Here is a 15589-nt window from a genome sequence, read left to right as displayed (position 1 = left end):
TAACAACAGTGTATCTTTATACAAAGAGTGTTAAGAGCCATTTGGACTAGCAGAGGGGGTTGTTTGCAAGCCGCCTTTCTTCCTTTTATTTCAGCTGTTTGCCTCGGTAGCAGCTGCTGCTCTCAGTGCTGTGGTGTCTACAGACATCATGTCAAGTTATGCTGACAGCCAACAGCTCCCATTAACATGTTGGTGTGGCCATCTTTCCATCGTTTTCAAATACGCCACTTGTAAAATTTATCAGGGGAATAGATAGCTTCGGCCTTACTTGGTGAGAATGTAACACAAAAATAAGCCATTAACTTTTAATCTGCTAGCTTTGTATCATAGTGCACTTGATGTGCCTTAAACCTTGCTCCTGCAGCTTTCTGATATGGGGAAATGTAATTCTCTGAGTAAGGTCCTATCAAGAATAGGAGATGCAGCTCCTGCAGCCATGTAGTTACGGATCTGTGGGGGATGGAACATGCCAGAAATTTCCTCCCGGGATAAAAAAATGTTTTCAGCCTCCAACTAAATCATGCTCTGAAGGGGGTGACAGGAACAGGTCAGGGTTTGCTCCTTGCTGGATAGCCCAGAACCACCTGCAGAGGGACCCAAGGGCCTCCCATTGACTGTGGCTCAGTAGCTTCCTGTAGTGACAGTGTTTGAAGCTGTTCATGGAGCTGGATCTGATAGATGTGTACTATTTCTTCTCTCTAATGTGTTATTATCACTGTGCAAGGGTTTGCAAGGATGCAGTACAGCCTCAAAATATGTTGTCGTTCTATCTTTATCTTGTACAACTGGCAGAAGGGTACTCTTTCTCTTTGCTGGCTACCTAGCTGGCTCACTGGAAGAAAGGAGTGTTTATGTTAAGGCAGCTGGCTGTTAAAAATCATCTATTTTGAATCTCATTTAATTCCCTTGAAATTACAATAACGATGAGTGAAGCCCTTTGCTTCTGAGAAGCTGAGCATTGTTACAGCACATTTCTCCTAAAGGCTTCCCCTAGGTCACAGGGCAACAGCCAGTCTTGCTGTTAGAGAAATAAAATGCTGTCTGTACGTAACACAAGTGCTCTGAATGCCATACAGTCAGTAAATTTTGGTGGCCATATGCAGCTTGACATGTCTTTAGGTCTAAACTCAGCTACTGAGAAACAGTAAGAATTTCTTTTTATGTCTTATCACAGATGTTACTATTTCCTGAGCCACTCTTGCTGAACAATTCCCTGGGTTAGCCTTCCGTGTCACTGTTATTATACTTGTAGTATTGTAGCAACATGGAGCCCTACTCAGAGGCTCGTATCTCTGGGGATATGAGGGACTTATGTGCCAGGCCCAGTACAAACACCTGCGATGTTCCTCTGTCTTTGTCCAGTTTTAGGCTGACAGTGCAGTACAGAAACTGGGGGAGCAGAGTTCTTGTGGTGGGAACCTGCTCAGCACTATTTGAATGAATATACATTTCTTGTAGCGGAATGGTAATTTTTACTCAAGACAAACAGATTATAAGCATCTGTATAATGCATATAAATATATTACATATGCATGTGTGTAATATATAGTACCTATTTTATTAGTCATTCCTATTAAGAGGGAAGTATCTGTTTGTGGCTTAGACAGAGGCATAAAATCCCTTCCCTGATTTATTGAAAAGCCTTCTTTTCATGGGAGCAGATGATCAGGAATCCTAATGGGAACTACATTCTTCTAAAAAAAAAAAAAAAAGATACCCCTGGTTTCTCTCTCTCCCCTTTACAGTAATCCTAGTTTCACACCTCAAATTATTACAGCATTCTGTATTGTTCTTTCTATACATATGCACAGCCAAAGAGAAGAATCATGAAGCTCAAAATATCACATATCAGCCTCTGGGAACAGGTGGACTGTGACTCAGGGGCACAGAGCTCTTGTTCAGGTGTTTTTTTGTGTAAAAGTAGCTTAGCACAACAGTTCTATTACCTACTGTATTTAAGCCACCTGTCTGCAAGGGGTTATGCTGCCCTGAGATCTGCAATTTAGCAGATGAAACAGCTGACTTACAGGGCCTGTAATCTCTGTGAGTTAAAACACAAAACCACAAAAACCAGGCCAAGCTCTTTTCTAGTTACCGGGCCTCAGGAGAATTATTTATCTTTTGAGTTTTCAAACTTTGAAACCTTCTGCCATTTATCACCTGTTCAGGATTTAAAATGGTGCTTACATCTTCACAGCTACCCAATGTTTTACACAGCTAAGGTCTTCTAAATCATTTGAGAACTGATAATGTAATTGTCAACAAGTACTGTACTCCAACAGACATACTAAAGCATCTTTTAGTTACATAAACATTCAGTTAAAAGATCAATCCCTTTAGCAATGTAGTAAAGTTTTAATAGATGTACCTCTTCCTTTTTTATCTATTTTACATACTTGCAGTTTTCCTCTTCTGCTGGAACTAGGTTGCATTATGTTACAGGTCAGGTTGCATTTGACAGCTGTTGTCAAACAAGCCTCTCCTAGTTTCTCCCTTAAGGTGTCTGAATGGTGTTTGGTCACTGATGTTAAAAGGACACCACTGATACCCAGTAAAGACAAACATTGTCAGCCATTGTTGGGGTAAGGGAGTAAAACTGCTTTCTTTCAAAGGGACTTGGATATAGTTGAGGCAGTCTCCACCAAAGAGGCAACTATTGCAGAGTTGCCAGGATAGCCAGTTTCTTAATTGACAGTGTACCAAAACCTGAGCATTGCCTATTGTCCGAGAAAGAAACAGCAGAGGTTAAAGGATGCAAATTTTTCAACTAAAAAGTATATGGAAATAGAGAAAGGAATGGAAGGGCACAGGAAAAGAAAGGAAAGGCTACGACTAAGAAAAATTGAGCACTCTGAAAATGTCTACATCTTATCCAAGATATAGGCATTTAAATCAGTATATCTGTGCTGCCCTTACTTCTATCTGAATAAGGTCCCTGGGAGTGCAGTTGTGGCTGTGGCTGGAATTTGGCACTACAGTTTTGACCTTTAGCTTTAGTGAGGTGGCTCAGACAGTGGCTGCTTGATAAGTGGGTCAAACTAAACATAGCAAAGATACTGGAAGGATAATAGGAGGCTTTTGCCTGCAGAAGTTGGTCTTTTGCAGCTTGTTCACCTCACTATGTAGTGAGATGATGTATTTCTGGGAAATATTTTGATAGTACAGGAGGGAGACAGGGCCATTTTGTAAGAAAATGCCTGGAGGTGATTATTTAGAATGAAATAGCCAGTCTGTACTGATACTAGTATAAATTACTCGATAAGGCTAATGTAGGAATCACAGAATCACAGAATCCCAAGGGTTGGAAGGGACCTAAAAAGATCATCTAGTCCAACCCCCCTGCAAGAGCAGGGTAACCTACAGTACATCACACAGGAACTTGTCCAGGCGGGCCTTGAATATCTCCAGTGTAGGAGACTCCACAACCCCCCTGGGCAACCTGTTCCAGTGCTCTGTCACTCTTACAGTAAAGAAGTTCTTCCTGATGTTAACGTGGAACTTCCTATGTTCCAGTTTACACCCATTGCCCCTTGTCCTATCACTGGATATCACTGAAAAAAGCCTAGCTCCATCATCCTGACACCTACCCTTCACATATTTGTAAACATTGATGAGGTCACCCCTCAGTCTCCTCTTTTGCAAGCTAAAGAGACCCAGCTCCCTCAGCCTCTCCTCATAAGGGAGATGTTCCACTCCCTTAATCATCTTTGTGGCTCTGCGCTGGACTCCTTCAAGCAATTCCCTGTCCTTCTTGAACAGAGGGGCCCAGAACTGGACGCAATATTCCAGATGCGGCCTCACCAAGGCTGAGTAGAGGGGGAGGAGAACCTCTCTTGACCTACTAACCACTCCCTTTCTAATGCACCCTAAGATGCCATTTGCCTTCTTGGCCACAAGAGCACATTGCTGGCTCATGGTCATCCTCCTATCCACCAGGACCCCCAGGTCCCTTTCCCCTTCACTACTTTCCAGCAATTAGGATGGTGCTTCTTGGTGTGCAGCCTATGGAGAATTTCAGTTTTTAAAAAGTGTTTTTAGAGTGCTATCTAATGAGTTAGAAATGTTTCTAAAAGATGTTTCAGGAAAAAAAGACTGGAAGATACTGTATCAGCTTAAATGGGAACAGGGTATAAATGAATCTCAGCTGCTTCTGAGATCTACAGATGCAGGCTTCCACCTAAGAATTTATTTTGATTTTTAAACAGGGGGAGACATTTGTCACTTGAGTGAAATTCTATATTGGAAACTAAACACTGTAATGAAATTCACTGCTAGTTTGTAAATATTTCCTCTTTGTAAAAAATCCTGCTGGCAAAATTTGTCCTAAATGTCTATTGTATACAAAGAATCTAACTGCAGATCTACCTGCAACTGACAGAAACATTCAGACAATTATCCTTGAGCAAGATTTGTTTCTTAACACTTATTTACAGGAAACTACAGCAATCTCCCATTATCACTGGTTGTTTTCTTGCTGCAAAGTTAACCTGGAGAAATAGGAGCAAAAGTTTCACTTCCTCCAGCTTACTCATGCAGTCCTTGTAGCAAACAAACTTTTATTAGGCATTCTTGTGAACTTATATTACAGCTGTTCATTTCTTTGGACCACCAAAAAACAGTAGAGAGGGGAAAAAAGCCATGCTTCAATAGAGTCCCTTCTGTAGGGGAAAAAAAAAAAAGAAAAAACACCAACAAACAAAAAGACAGGGCACTTGCTGTTTATCAGTAAGAACTGAAAAAAGACATAGATTACTGTTACAGCTGTAGGTATCATGTGAAGTCAAGGTTGTAGCAAGAAAAAATGACAGTTACTGCATGGGTAAAATGCTACACTGGGCATTTGAAACATTTCATCATAATAACAGCTTTTGCATAGGACTCATTGACATCTGAGAATATCGTATCTGGTAGCAAATTAAAATCTGCAAATTTCCATTAGGTTGGTAATTGCTGCTGTTCCCATTTTCAGGATGGCTAACTTGAGATTTAGTGAGCATAGCTAGTATAGTGAGCTGCCACTCACCACAGAGTATGTGCAGCAGAAGGTGGCTCACATTTAAATTTGAAGTAATGAACTACAAAATTACACTTTAAGGAAATACTGTAGATCCATCTGACTTCTACTGACAAGCATATGTTTTCTGACATATGTACAATCAGTTAATGGAAATGAATACTTCAGATCATGGTGAAAATACAGAATGGAACCTTTTACTCTCTGGGACAATCCTCCTTGCAAACATACATACTTTAAATATGTAGTTTCCTTCTGTGAGCACTGTACCAACAAATACCCTAACTGTATCCATCATGTCTTGAAATGCCTGTAATTTACTTTAGGCCCAGTTTTGTACCACTATTTCATATGGGTAGCAAAACATGCTCTGATACACAAAGGTCTCAAGGTCCTTAACTGCACTGAATTCTTGGCTTTCTCCTCACACAGTCCCACACATTTCAATGGGATGTTCTCAAGGAGTAAAATATTGTCACACACCTTATTCACTCCAAAGTGAATAAGGAGAAAGCATTGTGTTAGGTTCAAAGATCTGTAAGCATCTGCTTTTATCACAAATTTATTATGAAGCTGATAGAGGTAACCATTATTGCCAGAGCCAACTGCTTAGCTATTATTTGAAGCTTTCACATCTGTTTTAGTATCTGTCTTTTAATTTATTAAGACATTTCTTTCACTTTCTTGTAAAGTGTCTGCCTGCGTGCTTACTGCCAGATCCAGGAACACTTTACTGTATGCACTAGCGATCTGTCCCAAGGTTAGCTGCAGCTGCCCTGTGCAGCTTGATGGAAGGGTGAGTACAGGAGGGCTGGAAATGGCACAGCTTTGGGATACTGCCATAAAGCATGTCCAGAACTGTGTGCACCATTGTATACAGAACCTATAGGTAAAGAGGCCAACTGCCCATTAAAAACTCCTGTCCCCTACTGTTTGGAAACCAAGCATAGTTGCGTGCAGACAGATGCTCCTGGGGTTTTGTTGCAGTTCAAGCTATGAGAATACAGCTCTGAAAGAAGCTGTAGTTATTGTTCCCCCTGACTCTTTACTCTCTTTAGAAACAGCCAAATACGTTACTTAATAGTTTTTTATATAAAGTTTCAAGCAATGCTTTGTTGACTTCTGCAGCTGTGAAGGGTAAACTATTGGTATAATGTACTTTTATATCTTTTATACAGGCCAAAACCTGACTTTCTTTCTCGCTTTCCAGTAAAATAGCATTTCTGCATCAACCTTTCCCTTTCATAAATGTGCCACTTTCTTAATGCTTTGCCAAATGCCTGCTTTTTCCTTTTATGCATGTAAGTAGAAGCTGCTGTGTGCAATGATTAACAACTGTGTCTGGAATATATCTACAGCTTTTACATCTATTTCTGTTTAGGCCCTGATTCTGCAGACCTTTATGCCTCACTTCACACAGCATGAATCTGCAACTTTCACTCTCACTTTAGAATGTACAGTAAAAATGAAATGATCACTTGGTTAACTCTTGCTTTCTTAAATATATTTGCTACCAAGCTTCAGAGGAATATTTAAACAACATTTAAACAGCAAGCTATTTAAACAACCTGCTAATTTACTGGATTCTAATTTCCTTAAATTCGCATAGAATTATGAAGTAAAACATGAAAAAAATCATGAAGTTAAAAACCCATGTAATTTTACATGAAGTAAAACTTAAAAATACATCCATAAAAATGTGTTAGTAATTGAATTTAATATTTCTGATACACATTATATGAATGGTAATTTAAATGAGCCATACTTCCAAGTCAACTTCCAGATCTGAGTGATATCTGAAGGGAGTGAAATCAATACTTCAGATGCTGTAACGGGCTTATCACTCATGATGGAATGAGCACTGCTGGTGGGAAGCTATGCTTAATATAAACAACTCACACCCAGATTTGTATTCAGCAATTTTTTGCGAAACTGAAGAGAGGGAAATAGAAAGATGCAATGGGGAAATAGAAAGATGAATGGGAAATAATAGGAAATAGAAATGGGTATAAGATAAGATGAGAATTATGTAACACTGTATAATAATAATGGGAAAGAATGGGAAATAGAAAGATAAGACCAGTCAAATACAATTTGCAACAGTTACACTTCTGAGTAAGACTTACCAGTACCCATCAGCACTGAGAGTTCCTCCAGTTTAATCAAATGGCTATAACAAATCTTTATCTTACAACACCATTTCCATACATGTAAAGTTCCATTAAAGGTGAAGAGGATTCCTTCTCTATTAGCAAAACTAAATCTGTCCCAGATTCTCAGGTTAATTCGGCTAACAGGGTACTACAACTTCTTTTCCTTATCTAATAATTTAAAAATCATTAAGTCTTCTCACATTGCTGATTATAATAGAGTAGGATATAGCAAGCGTGAAATTTTGTACTAAATTAAGGAAGAGAATCACGTTTTATATTTTAATCTTTTACTACAGAAACCTACAAAGAAGCAGATAATTCCAGTCTTCTAATTTATCATGTTTAAGCATTTCTGCATTACTTCAAACTAAGAAGTACAGATTATCGTCTCTCCTGTGTTTGAACTTGCACTTGAATTCTTGAGTACTATAAGGCCTAGTACAATATCTAAGTGTAGAAGATGTGAAGAGGAAGTTGCATAATCTGTTGCTGAGTACAAATAACATACATTTTCTTACATGGTTATCTCCCCAGCATACATTCTCTTACATGGCTATCAGCTCCATACATGGGGAGATACAGTAACTTTTCCAGGTACCATAGAATGACAGAACAGTTTCAGTTTGAAGGAACCTTTAAAGATCACCAGTTCAATCCCCCTGCCATGGACAGGGCCACCTTTCACTAGACCAGGTTGTTCAAAGACTCATCCAGACTGGCTTTGACCACTCCAAAGGATGGGGCAGCCACAGCTTCTTCGGGCAACCTGTGCCACTGCCTCACCATCCTCATAATAAAAAATTCCTTCCTTATATTCAATCTGCACCTACCCTCTTTCAGTTTAAAACTGTTGCTCCTTGTCCTGTCACTACAGGACCTGGTAAAGTCTTTCTCCATCTTTCTCATAAGCTCCCTTTGTATATTGAAAGGCTGCAATAAGGCCTTCCTGGATCCTTCTCTTCTCCAGGCTGAACAAGCCTAAGTCTCTCAACCTTTCTTCATAGGAGAAATCTTCCATCCCTTATTCCATGTTAAAATACATTCCATCCAAAAGCTCTACCTCACTTCCCTACATTCGTGAGTTCTTACAATAGGTTAGTCTGGAAATTAAATTAGCTGGTGGCCTATACCAGTCCCCTGAATAGTCGTTCAATTAAAAAAAAAAATTAAAAAATTTGCCTATGTATAAGAAATTATAAACTTGGGGTGAAAGGCTGCATATGTGCATGTATGTGAGTGCACTAGAAAGTTTAGGAGCTGGTAACAGCAAAGAGCTTGGTGATTACATTTTAATATACTTCAGCAATTCTCCTAACCTGATCACACACATGAGCATGTTACTAGGATGATACAGAATATTGCATCAGTGTAGACAGTGGACATAAGCTGTTACTTTTATACCCAAAAGAAAATTAATTCTTCATGTTTATACATCTCTTAGAGAACAGTATTCATGGCCATCATCTTTCTATGCATCTCACATGTAACACACAAAAGATGTTTATATAAAGATGTTTATAAAATAGAGAGCATAATTAGGCATACAGTTATATTTACTTTATATGTATTTCAGAAATTGTTTCTGTATGCATAAAAGAAGTTTTAAACAGATAGCTAGCTATGAAGTAAGAAATCGGTATGTATCCCTTGTGCTCCTTTTTCCTGTTGCTGTCTCTCTTTTCTTTAGATTCTTTCTACCCTTCTTCTCATTTCCCTGTCATGTTCCCCCGGTTTTCCTTTAGTCTGGCATATCCTTCAAATTTCTGGAGTTTGTTTTTGTTTCTACCTTATACTGGAGCAGGCCTGGAGAATTGTCTTCCTCTCCTCACCATCTGCAGCTGGAAGTTATGGCTATAATCATCCCAAATCATTCTTCCCTCTTCTGCCAAACCTGTACCTTAATGGCCTGACACATCTCCACGTCTTTCAAAATTTTACTGTCTTGTCTGGGAAGTCCATGGACCATAACTTTTGCCCTGGCCTCTATATTTATTTTTCCTGAGCTAATGACCTGCATTAAAAGTCGATTTGGTTACTGGCATTTTACGGTCATCATGAAGAAGGAAAGAGTACTTACAGTTTTACTCCAGGTGAGACCTGTGGTATGATGCTCTTTGATATAAGCTTGAAGCTCAGACCAGATGTTCAGATATGACTTCACCCAATCAACATGGCGTGTGTCACTGTAAAAACAGAGACAATACTTACATGTGTGAATGTACTTTAAACCTGAAAGCATTGCTATTCTTGCTTAAAGCAGGTAAAACCCAATGTCTGCCTTAAAGCCAAGGACAAATCAGTTAGCAGCCAGCCAGCCAGCCCAGTGCTGAAAATACTGAAGTCTACTACACTAGAAAGCTTTTAGATCCTTCCATAGACAAACAAAGGCAAAGGATGCCTCTAGCACAGTGTGATTCATGAAGGTACATCATCATTCCAATCAGGTTCCAAGTCAACTGAAGAAGCACTAAAGGTACATGGAGCTGTGCAGCAGCCTCTCAGACTCAGTTTCAGGGTGCTGAATTTTAGAAAATTAAACATCCATGGGTTCTGTAAAACGTTCTGGTTTTCAAGTTCAAATGTAGCCAGGGTAATACTGGATCATGTTATAGTCATCAGACTAAAATATTTATCCATCAAGAATTTTTCAAGTACAAGTCACAGTTGGCTCTGGAAACATTATCTGGAATGCTTAGTCTTCTTATGGGACAGTAAGTGAAAACAAGAAATACGTAGAGAGAGAGAAACTGCTTGCAAGATTAAGTCCTTAGTTATGAAAAATTATTACTGAGTAGTGATGGCTATGGACTGGATGTTTACAAGGATTTGGGTGTCTACCTCATATTTATTTCCTTTGGAGTTTGACTCTTAATACTGCTGAGGATCTGAGTCAACAGGTTTAATCCAAAGCCTACTGAAGTCAAGGGAAAGCCTTGCACTACTTTGGAAGACATTGTGAAAAGCAGAAAGTGAATTCCTTATTAGGGGAAGAACTAAATACCTAAATAATGTACTCTGTTTATAGTGTTAGGTAAGACATTTTCTTCTTCAGAAGTACTAAAGCTGTATTCTAAATATCTTCAGCAACTCTAGTGGGTACTACCTTCAGTAGGTAAACTAAGGCTTTAAGAATAATACATAATATATATAAAATATAAAATACTATATATAATACATAATATATATTTAAACCTAGACAACAAATAGAAATCTATACAACCGGGTTTTATATAGATGAAGTTTTCCTCACTAAAGAGGAAAAACTCAATAGCAAATACTGTTCTTCACTGGGACAGAAAAACCAAGAGCCAAAATGTGGCTTCCAAAAGTACCAAATCAACATGATTTATATATGACTTTTCTAAGAGGGCATAGAAAGGACCTGTATTTTTTTCTTTTTTGCTGTCAGCTCACAAATCTCATTCACAGAACTTTTTAATGAATTCCTTGTGCTCTTAAAAACAATCCAGTGGTACAGAAAAAAACCAATCAAATTGGTAGCTATGAAATTAGATGCTCAAGTTATATATCTACCACCTAAATGCACACTTTCAAGCAAAGAGCAAGAACAGCCACAGTATGAGTGCACAAATGAGACAAGGATGCACAGCAGCTAGTTGGCCATTTACTGATACGTAAATATACATTTGCATATAAGCTTATGATGCTGTAATGCCAGAAAATTAAATATAATCCTGTCACTTGCAGAGACTGAAAACCAACACTGCTGGTGCTGCTGCCATTCTCACTGCAATATGCTGTGGGTCAAAGATGAGGAGGAGAAAATATACTACTGCAAGCAGATTTTATCAAATGCTTTTTAGTTTACAAAATGCTTTCTGTAATGGCATTGTGACCCTTGTCTGTATGGTTAATGTTCTGTTCTCTGGCTACTAGATACTGGGGCTTGGCAACATACCTGTGCTTGTAGTCCTTTAATACCCTGTTAGTATAAAAGGTAGCAGCATCATTCATCTCCTTGACATAAGGGCCTGGTTTAGGAGACTAGGACCATCAAACCATGGTAGCAGGAAATAACAGAAGGAGAAAGAAGTAAAACATTAGTCAGATACTTTCCCTGATGTATTAGGTATATTACAGAACACCTTCTTGGGTGTAGTAGACTGAAGAACTATGCAGATGAGACTGCAGAGTTCTGCAAGATTTGAAACTATTCTGGGCCACACCATCCAGAAGCACATTTACAACCCTTCCAATCATCCCGTGTGTCACTCACCACTGCTATCCACCCAAGGGCAGGTATGCTTTCACTGACAGCTGAGAGGTGGTTGAACATTTTACTCCCTCTGTTCCTTTCTCTGAAGTTCTGGATTTCCTGAATCTTCTCTGATATTGGCTTGAGAAGCATTGCCACCTCGTTCTGGGGAAAAAAAGACACTGCTGTTACAATGGGTGGTCCAAAACCACCCTGTGGTTTAACATTGTCCTCCTGCCCATTGATTTAACAGCTGGAAAGAAAGGTCAGCATATTCTCTACATTAAAGTAACAATTTAATTATCTTCCTCTGGTTGCAGTGGCAAATGCACAAACATTAACTATTAATAATGTGCTACAGGAAAAATTTTTCTCAGCACTGGCACCATTTTTACATGCTGCTCAGCTTAAGACCCGTAGAGACCCCATAGCTCAGAGTTAGCAGAATGCTTGTATTTTTCGTCTGATATCCCTGGAACTTTTGGGGAGGCTTTATACTGGCTTGAGTTTTTAAGTTATTAACCAAGTTGTTCTTTCTATAGGAAACACAAACTACTTGGTGGGTTTAGTAAGTGGCCTGTTATCATCTGGCAACAAGACTGAGCAAGTAATACACTGAAGGCAATACCAATTTCAGCTTTCCCTATTGGTAAGTTTTAAGGTTTGGTTTCCTTTGGCTGCAAGTACTGTGGAAAGATTTCACGGGAAACATACTGCCTGCAAGCTATGGCTTGGGGAAATTCTCCTGCATTAAACAGAAATGAATGGTATCCAGGGGAATGACTGTTGAGCGGAAGGAATAGTGTCTGGAGTGAAGAGAAAAGCAGAATGAACGTAGAAGCTATGCAGCCTCTTTCCTGTGCAAAGTGAATGTTAATCACACTGGAAAAAACAATTCAGAGCACTAACTTACAGGGAAGAATTCTGCCACCACTCAGAAACAGCACACTGAGGGACAAGGAGTCATTAGTTTACAAGCAAAACAACTGCTGTACCCTGCAACCCTACAGAATGTTTCTATAAAATCAGTCCAGTTCTTTACTGCAAAAGGATGCCTGTGGAACCTACACGATGTCCCACCAAAGAGATTTTCCCTGGCACTTCACTTAAAAATCACTTAGGATGTAGCTGAACAGAATGTTTTTTCTCACCTTTTCTCAGGACTACTTATTTAATGGAACTAAGTGCTTGTTGGAGACTAATCCTCATATTCTTGAGCACTAATGCTGTCATGACACATAGCAGATGATGTGCACAGATGTCGTGCTTCATCTCTGTCATCTGTAAGATATTTCTTTCCACTCTTCCACAAGACCTCAGCTTTCAGAATTTTATGTTACCTTAAAATAAGCATGTCTGCTATGACTCAGCATAGGTCAAAAGACTCCAAACAAGATGGCAAAAAGAGGATCTGCATTTTAAAAAGAATTTTAATACAACTATGGAGCCTAAATATTTTAGTGGTTATGTAATTCTGAGAAAGGCCTATGCATCTGTAATGCATGGGGATACTTGGTCTTTTCCTACAACAAAGTGGATTGGAAGAAAACAAATATTCACAGTCTTGCTGGGAGACTTAAAGAGTTTTTGTTGATGGCTTAATGACCAGCGTAAGTCATTAAGTCTGAAAAAGCCCTGAAACCTCCATGATTTGTAGTTATCAAAAGCTGATTTTGTTGCCATAACATGATAAAGTCTGCAATAATTCTTCTTTCTAATTTTTGCTTGTTTACAGCACGCTGCAGCTGGTCTGTTCTTTCTTATTTTGCAGGGAAATCTTTCAAGTATGACAGTAGTTAACAAAACTGAAATTTAAGAAAGTGCTTGTTCGATATTATGCCAATTTTTCCTCCCATAAAGTCTAAGGGATATTTACAGTCCTTAGCTTACTGTGAATCTTCATGGCCCAGTTCCAGCCAAAGAGAATATCAGGGCTAAAAATACAGCTTGACAGATGCCTGGTATATCTAGACAGCACTGTGAGGCAGCACGTTTCTGTGGACAGGGCACAGAAGTGGGAGTCCATAAATGGGGGTTCTCTTTGCAGCTCTCCCACCAAATTATCATCAGGTTTCAGGAAAGCTGTTACCTTTCTGTGTTTCAACTTCCCCATACAAGGAACTGTTTTATTCTGTAGAACACTTTGATATCAACTGATAAAAAGGCAAAATTAGGGCCAAACGTTTTCCTGAATGGTGCCATAAGACCCGCACCTCCTTCTACTCCTCCTAGAAAAACTCCTAACCACTTTTGTGTGGGTTTTCTATCAGTGGTACAGACAGAATTTCTATCCCTCATAACACAGCACTTAGCCTGTTCAGTCAATCAACTGTTTACAAAAATGTAGTGGATTTATGTAATTTCACAGAAAAAGTGTCCCATGGGAACTTTAAAGGTGATACATATATTGCTAAGGAAAGTGGCTCAAAGCAGTCATTCATTTGGCACTGCAGTGACACCAGAAAGAGCCACGAAGAGCTTGAGGCTTTGCTGAGCTCTGTCTCATGTGAGATGGGCAGATCAGTCCAGCCTGCCTTCCCCTCGCTGTGCCCTCAGCTTGTTCTGCAATGGCTGCTGCCTGCCTGGCTGCACAAAATGTGCATGAGTTTTTGTGCAAGCTTCTCATGATCTAAGTTTCTGTGTCAGGGTTGGATACCAAGGAATACCAGCTTGCAAGGAATATCTTCATAGAGTCCTGTCTCCCTGCAATCCGTTCTAAATTTCTAGTTAGTGATTAAACTGCAGATGAATGATAGTGTATATGGCATATGGGTGTAGAAAGGTTCATTAATTCTGGCAGTTATCAGTCAGTCAGTCTTATTTGGCTCTACAATGCAGAACCAGTTGTGCTGAGAGTTCTACAAGAATAATCTCCTTATTGCAATGAATATTAAAACAGCTGATTGTTAATAACCTTATTGTCTATACCGTATCTCTAAGACAAAATGAATTCAAGGAGATGAATCAGAGCTGTTGGAAAAATCTTCAGAATGCCTTTGGCATGTGCTAGATAAAATTTCTTGTCATTTAATACACAGCACAGTTGTTTAACTAAAATTTAAGAGTCTTTGTATAAACACCACTGCTATTATAATATCAGTTTTGCTGAAATGTTTAAAAATGCAACAGTGGAACAATTTAGAAATCTAGAAAGTAACTCCCAGTATGCCTTTGTCCTTTTCTATGAATTATTAAAACCAGATAGTCTTTTAAGATATTAATACCTGAACAACCAGCCAGCTTTGATCCAAGCCTTACAATTCTTATTAGAAAATCAAGAGTAGTAAGACTACATCAATGATTAGTAAAAACACTCCAAGAAAGTTACAGCAAGCAACAAGAACTGCCTTAGGCTTTGGCTTCAGAGACTTAACAGTCTCAGCCCAGTCTCATAAAATGGCCTGGCATACCAGTATTCCAACAGACTGCACCAAATAGACATTCTTCTTCTTCTCATTTTTGTAATACTCACATAAGAAGTTCCCCAAATGGCAGGTTTAGCAGGACTGGGGCACATGGATTTAATTCAGGAGAATGGCCAAACTTCTGGCGGTTATAATTCTTGTAATTTGCCTGTGAAATCACACTAAACTGAGTGGCTTGCTTAAACTTTGGCTGCTTGAGGTAATGATTACTTGAAAACCTCAGCTTTAATTTGAGAGAACGGTATTTTCTCAGAATCATTGTTCAGAGACCTGCCAGCATGAATCACAAAGGCACAAAAGCCAGCAGGTAAATAAAAATACACTTTTTAAAGATCTTATGTATTTTTAAGCTAATTTTGCATGGGCTTGAGGGTAAGGTTGTTTACTGAAGAATTTTTTGTTGATGGGTGGCAACACAATTCAGACCTCACTATTATACTGTTTAAATCAACCTGACCTATTATGAAAAAACATGGCAAGGGAACAAATATCCTTTTAAGTTATGCTAACTGAGGGGGTGGCAACCTTTGGCATAGGAGCAGTAAAAGAAAGCTGAGAGCATTTGACATCAGCAGCCCCTTCATTTTCCTCAGCTGCAACCAGAACAGCATGACTACAACCTTTATTCCAGGGTCTATGCTTCTGTTCTTTTCTTCTGTGAGTTCAAAATTTCCATCATACTTAAGCTGTATTTTTCACAAGCAAGTTTGAAACATGGAGTTGATCTGAATCAGCTGTCTTTGTGTATGTTGGCAAGTAGTGCAGCCTAATAGGAATGGTT

General features: G+C 39.0%; 1 protein-coding gene and 1 long non-coding RNA gene across 2 annotated transcripts in view; one reads left to right on the top strand and one right to left on the bottom strand.

The window, feature by feature from the left end:
* The window catches only part of LOC136008293 (uncharacterized), a 66393-nt gene that overhangs the window by 3574 nt on the left and 47230 nt on the right, over positions 1 to 15589 (top strand). The window contains exon 2 of the long non-coding RNA XR_010610045.1: positions 11926 to 12032. This is a non-coding gene — a long non-coding RNA (uncharacterized LOC136008293). The remainder of the gene's footprint in view (positions 1 to 11925; positions 12033 to 15589) is intronic.
* CAP2 (cyclase associated actin cytoskeleton regulatory protein 2) overlaps positions 1 to 15589 on the bottom strand; it is a 70096-nt gene that overhangs the window by 13872 nt on the left and 40635 nt on the right. Inside the window, exons 5-7 of the mRNA XM_065667312.1 lie at positions 11405 to 11548; positions 11087 to 11172; positions 9245 to 9350 (exon numbers count right to left, since the gene is read on the bottom strand). Coding sequence (XP_065523384.1) covers positions 9245 to 9350; positions 11087 to 11172; positions 11405 to 11548 — 336 coding nt within the window. The remainder of the gene's footprint in view (positions 1 to 9244; positions 9351 to 11086; positions 11173 to 11404; positions 11549 to 15589) is intronic.

The sequence above is a fragment of the Lathamus discolor genome, chromosome 2, assembly GCF_037157495.1.
Source record: "Lathamus discolor isolate bLatDis1 chromosome 2, bLatDis1.hap1, whole genome shotgun sequence".
NCBI classification, from domain to species: Eukaryota; Metazoa; Chordata; class Aves; order Psittaciformes; family Psittacidae; genus Lathamus; species Lathamus discolor.
The sequence above is the reverse complement of the archived record's forward strand: the minus strand, read 5'-3'. Positions and strand labels throughout refer to the sequence as shown.